The 11,244-nt window shown below is 43.0% G+C and overlaps 1 protein-coding gene across 1 annotated transcript in view; it reads left to right on the top strand.

Moving 5' to 3' along the window:
- The window catches only part of arhgap29a (Rho GTPase activating protein 29a), a 92,230-nt gene that overhangs the window by 48,333 nt on the left and 32,653 nt on the right, over positions 1-11,244 (top strand). The window contains exons 7-11 of the mRNA XM_070446813.1: positions 4,518-4,673; positions 6,171-6,235; positions 6,417-6,527; positions 6,692-6,772; positions 9,966-10,206. Of these exons, the coding sequence (XP_070302914.1) occupies positions 4,518-4,673; positions 6,171-6,235; positions 6,417-6,527; positions 6,692-6,772; positions 9,966-10,206 (654 nt within the window). The remainder of the gene's footprint in view (positions 1-4,517; positions 4,674-6,170; positions 6,236-6,416; positions 6,528-6,691; positions 6,773-9,965; positions 10,207-11,244) is intronic.

Raw genomic sequence — 11,244 nt, 5'->3', positions numbered from 1 at the left:
GTGCTTTTCCTTCAAAAACAAGGGCATTTCTAAGTGACTCCAAACTTTTGAACGGTAGTGTATATACCGTGCTTCGGAAAGTACTCAGACCCCAGGACTTTTTCGACATTTTGTTAGGATCTAGCCTCGTTCTAAAATGGATTAAATAAAAACATTTCCTCAGCAATCTACACACAATACCCCATAATGACAAAGTGAAAACAGTTTTTTATTTGCAAATGTATTACCTTATACATAAGTATTCAGACCCTTTGCTATGAGACTCGAAATTGAGCTCAGGTGCATCCTGTTTCCATTTATCATCCTTGAGATGTTTCTACAACTTGATTGGACATATTTGGAAGGCACATGCCGTCTATATAAGGTCGACAATTAAAGTGCAAAAACCAAGCATTGACGTCGAAGGAATTGTCCGTAGAGCTCCGAGACTACATTGTGTCAAGGCACAGATCTGGGAAGGGTACCAAAACATTTCTAGCATTGAAGGTCCCAAGAATAGAATGGCCTCCATCATTCTTAAATGGAAGAAGATTGGAACCACCAAGACGGGCCTTGGTCAGGGATGTGACCAAGAACCTAATGATCACTTCACAGTGCTCTAGAGTTCCTCTGTGGAGATGGAGAAACCTTCCAGAAGGACAACCATCTCTGCAGCACTCCAACAATCAGGCCTTTATGGTAGAATGCAAGATGGAAGCCACTCCTCAGTAAAAGGCACATGATAGCCCGCTTGGAGTTTGCAAAATGCACCTAAAGACTCTCAGACCATGAGAAACAAGATCCTCTGGTCTGATGAAACCAAGATTGAACTCTTTGCCTGAAGGCCAAGCGTCACGTCTGGAGGAAACCTGGCACATCCCTACGGTGAAGCATGGTGGTGGCAGCATCATGCTGAGGGGATGTTTTTCAGCGGCAGGGATTGGGAGACTAGTCAGGATTGAGGAAAAATGAATGAAGCAAAGTACAGAGTGATCCTTGATGAAAACCTGCTCTAGAGTGCTCAGGACCTCAGACTGGGCGAAGGTTCACCTTCCAACGGGACAACGACCCTAAGCACCACAGCCAAGACAACGCAGGCGTGGGCGGGACAAGTCTCTGAATGTCCTTGAGTGGCCCAGCCAGAGCCGACTTGAACACGATTGAACATCTCTGGAGAGACCTGAAAATAGCTGTGCAGCAACGCTCCCCATCCAACTTCGACAGAGCTTGAGAGGATCTACAGAGAAGAATGAAGAGAAATTCTACAGATAAGTGTGCCAAGCTTGTAGCGTCATACCAAAGAAGACTCAAGGCAGTATTCACTACCAAAGGTGCTTCAACAAGTACTGAGTAAAGGCTGTGAATACTTATGTAAATGTTTACGGACATATTCAATCATCCTTATCCCAGTCTACTGTTCCCACATGCTTCAAGAGGGTCACCATTGTTCCTGTTCCCAAGAAAGCTAAGGTAACTGAGCTAAACGACTACCGCCCCGTAGCACTCACTTCCGTCATCATGAAGTGCTTTGAGAGATAGTCAAGGACCATATCACCTCCACCCTACCTGACACCCTAGACCCACTCCAATTTGCTTACCGCACCAATAGGTCCACAGACGACACAATCGCAACCATACTGCACACTGCCCTAACCCATCTGGACAAGAGGAATACCTATGTGAGAATGCTGTTCATCGACTACACTCAGCATTTAACACCATAGTACCTCCAAAACTCGTCATCAAGCTCGAGACCCTGGGTCTCGACCCCGCCCTGTGCAACTGGGTACTGGACTTCCTGACGGGCCGCCCCCAGGTGGTGAGGTAGGTAACAACATCTCTACCCCGCTGATCCTCAACACTGGGCCCCACAAGGGTGCGTTCTGAGCCCTCTCACATCACGGACAAACTGAATTGGTCCACCCACACAGACAGCGTGGTGAAGAAGGCGCAGCAGCGCCTCTTCAACCTCAGGAGGCTGAAGAAATTCGGCTTGTCACCAAAAGCACTCACAAACTTTTACAGATGCACAATCGAGAGCATCCTGTCGGGCTGTATCACCGCCTGGTACAGCAACTGCTCCGCCACAACCGTAAGGCTCTCCAGAGGGTAGTGAGTTCTGCACAACGCATCACCGGGGGCAAACTACCTGCTCTCCATGACAGCTACAGCACCCGATGTCACAGGAAGGTCAAAAAGATCATCAAGGACAACAACCACCTGAGCACTGCCTGTTCACCCCGCTATCATCCAGAAGGCGAGGTCAGTACAGGTGCATCAAAGCAGGGACCGAGACTGAAAAACAGCTTCTATCTCAAGACCATCAGACTGTTAAACAGCCACCACTAACATTGAGTGGCGTGCGCAACATACTGACTCAACTCCAACCACTTTAATAATGTAAAAATGTATGTAAAAATGTATCACTAGCCACTTTAAACAATGCCACTTCATATAATGTTTACATACCCTACATTACTCATCTCATATGATTATACTGTACTCTATACCATCTACTGCATCTTGCCATGCTTTATGTAATACATGTATCACTAGCCTACTTCATATAATGTTTACATACCCTACATTACTCATCTCATATGTATTATACTGTACTCTATACCATCTACTGCATCTGCCATCTTTAGTAATACATGTATTACTAGCCACTTAAACTATGCCACTTTATGTTTATAACCCTACGTACTCATCTCATATGTAATATATACTGTACTCGATACCAATCTCTTCATCTAATTTTTCGTCCATTAAAATAACATAAAATTGATCAGAAATACAGTGTAGACAAGTTTTTATGTTGTAAATGACTATTGTAGCTGGAAACTGCAGTTTTTTTAATGGATTATCTTCATAGGCGTACAGAGACCCATTATCAGCAACCATCACTCCTGTGTTCCAATGGCACGTTGTGTTAGCTAATCCAAGTTTATCATTTTGAAAGGCTAATTGATCATTAGAAAACCCTTTTGCAATTTTGTTAGCACAGCTGAAAAGTGTTGTCCTGATTAAAGAAGCAATAAAACTGGCCTTCTTTAGACTAGTTGAGTATCTGTTTTGCGTAAGTATTTTTGGGTACGATTAGAGGCTCAAGATGACCGGAAACAAATAACTTTAATCTGAAACTCGCAGTCTATTCTTGTTCTGAGAAATTAAGGATATTCCATGCGAGAAATTGCCAAGAAACTGAAAAGCTCGTACAAYGCTGTGTACTACTCCCTTCACAGAACAGCGCAAACTGTCTCTAAACAGAATAGAAAGAGGAGTGGGAGGCCCCGGTGCACAACTGAGCAAGAGGACAAGTACGTTAGAGTGTCTAGTTTGAGAAACAGACGCCTCACAAGTCCTCAACTGGCAGCTTCATTAAATAGTACCCGCAAAACACCAGTCTCAACGTCAACAGTAAAGAGGCGACTCCTGGATGCTGGCCTTCTRGGCCGAGTTCCTCTGTCCAGTGTCTGTGTTCTTTWGCCCATCTTAATCTTTTCTTTTTAATGGCCAGTCTGAGATATGGCTTAGACTGACGAGTTTCAGAAGAAAGAAGAAAGTTCTTTGTTTCTGGCCATTTTGAGCCTGTAATCGAAATGCACAAATGCTGATGCTCTAGATACTCAACTAGTCTAAAGAAGGCCAGTTTTATTGCTTCTTTAATCAGCACAACCGTTTTCAGCTGTGCTAACATAATTGCAAAAGGATTTTCTAATGATCAATTAGCCTTTTAAAATTATAAACTTGGATTAGCTGACACAACGTGCCATTGGAACACAGGAGTGATGGTTGCTGATAATAGKCCTCTGTACGTCTATGTAGATATTCCTTTAAAAAAAATCAGTTTCCAACAACAATAGTAATTTACAACATTAACAATGTCTACACTGTATTTGTGATCAATTTAATTTAATTTTAATGCAAAAAAATAGCTTTTCTTTCAAAAACAAGGACATTTCTAAGTGACCCCAAACTTTTGAACGGTAGTGTGTATGTATATGTGTGTGTGTGTGTGTGTGTGTGTGTGTGTGTGTGTGTGTGTTGTGTGTGTGTGTGTGTGTGTGTGTGTGTGTGTGTGTGTGTGTGTGTGTGTGTGTGTGTGTGTGTGTGTGTGTGTGTGTGTGTATAGTCTGTCTCTATGTAGTCTCTATGGTATAGTTAAGGGGCCTATATAAGCTCTCCTGTCACACAGAGTGACCTATTAGCTCAGTCATATTAACACATAGAGGAGGCAATCCCTGTCCTGTCCAGTCTACTTAGCATTACAATGTATTACCAACACATAACCCAAGGTCAACAGGGACTTTACTTTCTGACAGATCTGACACACACACTAGTGCGCATACAGTCATGCGCACTCACGAACACACACACACAGTCATACACAGATACTCACACATGCGATAGAGAGGGGCTTGTCTGTAGCTAGTTGCCAGTAGCTGTTAGCCAGTAGGTAGCAATGCTCGGTCTCAGGCCTAGGCCCACTAACTTCTTCTTCCCCAACCCATGGCGTGTTACCATTACCATCACAGGTCCATCGCCGCCGGCGAGGGCGGAGGAGGTGGATGGTGTGGACGTGGCGCTGCAGCGGAGTGAAGGCGGGGTGGAGTCAGCTCTACTATACGCCAAGGCCTGGTCCAAGTACACCAAGGAGCTGCTGGCCTGGGTGGACAAACGACTCAGTGTGGGTGAGTCTCTCTCCCTCCCTTTACCTCTAACATACATAGGATTAATACAGAGAAACATCTCATTATTGGTGAGTCGGAGCCACAGAATTAAAAAGAAAACTGTTATTAGATTATATTTTACAAACCGTGTGGTTCGAGCACTCAATGCTGATTGGCTGATAGCAGTGGTATATCATTCCGTATATCATGGGTATGACAAAACATGTATTTTTCTGTTTTAATTACGTTGGTAACCAGTTTATAATATCAATAAGGCACCTCAGGGGTTTGTGGTATATGGCCAATATACCACGGCTAACAGCTGTATGCAGGCACTTTGCGTTGCGTCGTGCAATAGAACAGGGGGTTGATGTAAGCTGTGTCACCGTTGGTATTTGGTATTTTATTAGGATCATCATTAGCTGTTGCAAAAACAGCAGGTACTCTTCATGGGGTCCACACAAAACATGAAACATTACATGACACAGAACATTAATTGACAAGAACAGCTCAAGGACAGAACTACATAAATGTTTTAAAAAGGCACACAGCCTACATATCAATGCATACACAGAAACTATCTTTCGGGGTTGGGGGTCTTTGCTGATCTTTAACTCCTTTTGCCTCAGCTCTGGAAGTGTTTTTTTCTTAGCGTTAGCCTAGCATTAGCTACTGTACATTAGCTTAGTTTGTCCTAACATTAGCTAAGGTATATTAGCATAGTTTGTCTTAGCATTAGCTACGGTATATTAGCTTAGTTTGTACTAGCATTAGCTACTGCATATTAGCTTTGTTTTTCCTGGCGTTAGCTACTGTATATTAGCTTACTTTGTCCTACCATGAGCTACTGTATATTAGCTTAGTTTGTCCTAGTATTAGCTGCTGTATATTAGCTTAATTTGTCCTAGCATTAGCCTACTTGTAAACAATAATAGATAGTTTCACACCTGGTCTATATTGCCCCAGATATATACTAGGACAAACTTGCATGGGTTGAATATAACACTGATGAGGTTATTATATGCTTTTTCACTACAGTAAACGCTAAACTTACCTAAGCACAGTATAGTGTACACTCTTAGAAATAAGGGTTTCCAAAGGTTCTTGGGTTGGTTTGTATGTATCCCCATAGAATAACCCTTTTTGGTTCCAAGTAGAACTCTTTTGGGTTTCATGTACAACCCTCTCGGGAAAGCGTTCTTCTACCTGGAACCAAAAGTGTTCTACCTGGAACCAAAAAGGGTTCTTCAAAAGGTTATACTATGGGGACAGCCGAAGAACCATTTTAGGTTCTAGATAGCACCTTTTTTTGCTAAGAGTGTAGTAGTGTGATTAGTCATTTGTCGTTAGCTCCTCTATTTGGATAAATAGGTTCCTGGGCATTTGTGTTTTTTGTCCTGTACTTAATCACTCAATGTCTACATAATACACACAGGGACAGTGGCTACTTAGTCATGCTGTATTGAACATTTATGACATAACCAGGCTAGGCAGGTAACGTTGAGTGTCTGATTGCAGATATCGAGTGTGCGAAGAGCTACGCCAAAATGGCCGAATCAGCGAAGACACTCGCAAGTCAACAGGTGATTATGATGAAATATGTTTTCTGCTCATATCAGTTGCATTTGTTATAATATCCACACTGTTCACCGGTTAATTTGTATCTCAAAAGATAACAGCTGTCATGACAATGAATCATTTTAAACCGTCTACACTACTTCTTTTGAATTGTGATTAGTCACTTTTGTTGTCTTCCCATCAAAGGAGTTCATGCCATTCCGGGACATTTACATGTCAGCATTCAAGAACGATATTGAGTACAGCCAGCTCCTACTGCACACAGCAGCWAYCCTTCAAACCAACAAATTCATGCAGGTATGTACATCTAAGTGACTTTTCAGTATGTCCTGCTCTGATCTGCATAATCCATACTCACAGGCATTTGATGGATAAGTTAGCATTGACTCACTGAAGCATTTGTGTGTGTGTGCGCGTGCGCGTGCGTGTGTGTGTGTGTATGTGTGGGGGTTGTTCTCTAGCCTCTCCTCGCGCGGAAGAACGAGCTGGACAAACTGAGGAAGGAGGTCAAGGAGCAGTGGCAGAGAGAACAGAAGAAAATGGTGGGTGGAACTTCAGAACTTTAAAAGGTCACATTAAAAGGAAACTTAAAGCAAACAGAGCCACAGTCATCAAAGGATATGTAAACCCCTCGCTGAAATGTGTGTGTGTGTGTGTGTGTGTGTGTGTGTGTGTGTTGTGTGTGTGTGTGTGTGTGTTTGTGTGGTGTGTGTGTGTGTTGTGTGGTTGGTGTGTGTGTGTGTGTGTGTGTGTGTGTGTGTGGTGCGTTGTGTGTGAGTGAGCCAGGCTCTTTACATTATTCAGGCAGTAATAGCTGCAGAGTGTTGAAGGTAATCTCTTGAAGTCCAATTACACACCAGTGTGACTAGATGAGAGCAGACCCTAAACAAACTGGTTGGTTAGTGTGTATCTCTAAGGACGTGTTAGTTAGTATGTATCTCTAATGACTGGGTTGGTTAGTGTGTATCTCTAAGGACTGTGTTGGTTAGTATGTATCTCTAAGGACTATGTTGGTTAGTATGTATCTCTAAGGACTGGGTTGGTTAGTGTGTATCTCTAAGGACTGGGTGTTAGTTAGTATGTATCTCTAAGGACTGGGTTGGTTAGTGTGTATCTCTAATGACTGTGTTGGTTAGTATGTATCTCTAAGGACTGTTTAGTTAGTATGTATCTCTAAGGACTGGGTTGGTTAGTATGTATCTCTAAGGACTGGGTTGGTTAGTATGTACTGTATCTCTAAGGACTGGGTTGGTTAGTTGTATCTCTAAGGACTGGTTGGTTAGTATGTACTGTATCTCTAAGGACTGTTTTGGTTAGTGTGTATCTCTAAGGACTGGTTGGTTAGTGTATCTCAAGCTGTGTTGGTTAGTGTGTATCTCTAAGGACTGTGTTGGTTAGTGTGTATCTCTAAGGACTGTTTTGGTTAGTATGTATCTCTAAGGACTGGGTTGGTTAGTTGGTATCTCTAAGGACTGGGTTGGTTAGGTGTATCTCTAAGGACTGGGTTGGTTAGTGTGTATCCTAAGGACTGGGTTGGTTAGTATGTATCTCTAAGGACTGGGTTGGTTAGTGTGTATCTCTAAGGACGGTTGGTTAGTATGTATCTCTAAGGACTGGTGTTGGTTAGTGTGTATCTCTAAGGACTGGGTTGGTTAGTGTGTATCTCTAAGGACTGGTTGGTTAGTATGTATCTCTAAGGACTGGGTTGGTTAGTGTGTATCTCTAGGACTGGGTTGGTTAGTATGTATCTCTAAGGACTGGGTTGGTTAGATGTATCTCTAAGGACCGGTTGGTTAGTGTGTATCTCTAAGGACTGGTTGGTTAGTATGTATCTCTAAGGACTGGGTTGGTATGTGTATCTCTAAGGACTGGGTTGGTTAGTATGTATCTCTAAGGACTGGGTTGGTTAGTATGTACTCTAAGGACTGGTGGTTGTGTAGCTCTAAGGACTGGGTTGGTTAGTGTGTATCTCTAAGGACTGGTTGGTGTAATGTATCTCTAAGGACTGGGTTGGTAGTAGTTATCTCTAAGGACTGGTTGGTTAGTATGTACTTATCTCTAAGGACTTGTGTGTTAGTATGTATCTCTAAGGACTGGGTGGTTAGTATGTATGTATCTCTAATGACTGGGTTGTTAGTGTGTATCTCTAAGGACTGGGTTGGTTAATGTATGTATCTCTAATGACCGGGTTGGTTAGTATGTTCTCTAAGGACTGGTTGGGTAGTATGTACTGATCTCTAATGACCGGGTTGGTTAGTATGTATCTCTAAGGACTGGGTTGGTTAGTATGTACTGTATCTCTAATGACCGGGTTGGTTAGTATGTATCTCTAAGGACTGGGTTGGTTAGTATGTACTGTATCCTAATGACTGGGTTGGTTAGTAGATCCTAAGGACTGGGTTGGTTAGTATGTACTTATCTCTAATGACGGGTTTGGTTAGTATGTATCTCTAAGACTGGGTTGGTTAGTATGTACTGTATCTCTAATGACTGGGTTGGTTAGTATGTATCTCTAAGGACTGGGTTGGTTAGTATGACTGTATCTCTAATGACTGGTTGGTTAGTATGTACTGTATCTCTAATGACTGGGTTGGTTAGTGTGTATCTCTAAGGACTGGGTTGTTAGTATGTACTTACTCTAATACCGGTTGTTAGTATGTATCTCTAAGGACTGGGTTGGTTAGTATGTACTGTATCTCTAATGACCGGGTTGGTAGTATGTACTGTATCTCTAATGACGGTTGGTTAGTATGTACTGTATCTCTAATGACTGGTTGGTTAGTATGTATCTCTAAGGACTGGGTTGTAGTATGTACTGTATTCTAATGACTGGTTGCGTTAGTTTACTGATTCTATGACTGGTGGTAGTATGTACTCTAAGGATTGGGTGGTTAGTATGTACTGGTATCTCTAAGACTGGGTTGGTTAGTGTGTATCTCTAAGGACTGGGTTGGTAGTATGTACTGTATCTCTAATGACTGGGTTGGTAGTATGTATCTCTAAGGACTGGGTGGTTGTATGTACGTATCTAATGACTGGGTTGTTAGATGTATCTCTAAGGACTGGGTTGGTTAGTATGTACTGTATCTCTAATGACCGGGTTGGTTAGTATGTATCTCTAAGGACTGGGTTGGTTAGTAGTTGTACTGTATCTCTAATGACTGGGTTGGTTAGTGTATCTCTAAGGACTGGGTGGTTATGTATGTACTGTATCTCTAATGACTGGTTGGTTAGTATGTATCTCTAAGGACTGGGTGGTTAGTATGTACTTACTCTAATGACTGGGTTGGTTAGTATGTATCTCTAAGACTGGGTTGGTTAGTATGTATCTCTAATGACTGGGTGGTTATATGTATCTCTAAGGACTGGGTGGTAGTGTGTATCTCTAAGGACTGGGTTGTTAGTATGTGATCTCTAAGGACTGGGTTGGTTAGGTGTATCTCTAGACCGGGTTGGTTAGTATGTATCTCTAAGGACTGGGTTGGTTAGTGTGTATCTCTAAGGACTGGGTTGGTTAGTGTGTATCTCTAAGGACAGTTTATTTGTGTTGCCTTTGTGTGATGTGGAACCATGTTTAGCCTTTGCAGTGTGAGAGAAAATTGGTTGAAAAGTGAACAATGATTAGGGCTGAGTCAACAATTTAGTAGCAGACATGTTTGTGTGTGTACATGTATGTGGTTTATTGTGTTTGTTTACCTTGTGTTTCCCTTGTGTTAACGCTGTGTGTGTTTTCAGCATGAGGCGGACAGTGCTCTGAGGAAGGCCCGTGTTCTGCAGGCCCAGAGACAGGAGGAGTATGAGAAGGCCCGGGTGTCCACCAGCCGAGTAGAGGAGGAGCAGCTGGGAGCAGCCAAGCTGGAGAAGAGACGCAGGCTGGAGGAGGAGGCTCTGCAGAAGGTAAAATGTCTTGTCCCTAGGGTTTATAGCTCATCCATGTCATGTCTGAGGCCCATAGCTCACCTATGTCATCTCAGAGGCCCATAGCTCATCCATGTCATCTCTGTCCATAGCTTATCCGTGAGGCCCGTAGATCATCCCTGAAACACATAGCTCATCCCTTAGGCCCATAGTTACCCACTGAGGTTCAAGGCTTGAGGACTAGGGTTACTGAAATACACAATCGAGTTAACATTTACAGTTACATTTTAGTCAATTAGTAGATGCTCTTATCCAGAGTTCTGAACAACTAACCCATTTTTTATTTAAATAATGTATTTAACTAGGCAAGTCAGTTAAGAACAAATGCTTATTTACAACGGCCAAACCCGGACGACGCTGGGACAATTGTGCACCGCCCTATGGGACTCCCAATCATAGCCRGTTGTGATACAGCCTGMATTCGAACCAGGGTGTTTGTAGTGACACCTCTAGGACTGATATGCAGGGCCTTAGACCACTGCGCCACCCAGGAACCCATAACTGCTACATGGGAATCCACATTGACATATTGAAGATGTTACTCTTTTGATCACTGGATTGTAGTTGTGAGCAGTTCTGCTAGACATGTTACCACCCCCCCCCCTCCCCCCCCACCAGAGCTGGTGGTTGACGGGTAGAGACACACCTGGCCTGCTGGAGCTGGAACCAATTCACTGTCACCTGGGGAGACGTACACACAGGAAAGCCATGAGATACAGCACCCATAAAATTAGAATGACAGTATCTACACCAGACAGTATCTACACCTACACCAGATCTACAGTATCTTCTTTTATGACATTATCTATAACAGACAGAATGTCCAAAAATGGCCTTTAGTAGTCCACTGGACATACTATATTACTATCTACTATATTTTGGGGAATATTTGATTTTACTCAAACATTTGGATCCTGTAAATGTATTGTCAACATACCGCTTTCAGAGTGAGGTCACACCTGGAAGACCAGCTTTCGTAACTGGGTGAGGATCTCACTCTTGGTGTTGGCCAGGTCCACTCTCTTCACCCCTACATCTGTCAGACAGGCCTTGCAGGTGGTCTCTGGCCTCATCCGCCTATGGAAGAGAGTGTGGG

The sequence above is a fragment of the Salvelinus sp. IW2-2015 genome, linkage group LG14, assembly GCF_002910315.2.
Source record: "Salvelinus sp. IW2-2015 linkage group LG14, ASM291031v2, whole genome shotgun sequence".
Taxonomy (NCBI): Eukaryota; Metazoa; Chordata; class Actinopteri; order Salmoniformes; family Salmonidae; genus Salvelinus; species Salvelinus sp. IW2-2015.
The sequence above is the reverse complement of the archived record's forward strand: the minus strand, read 5'-3'. Positions and strand labels throughout refer to the sequence as shown.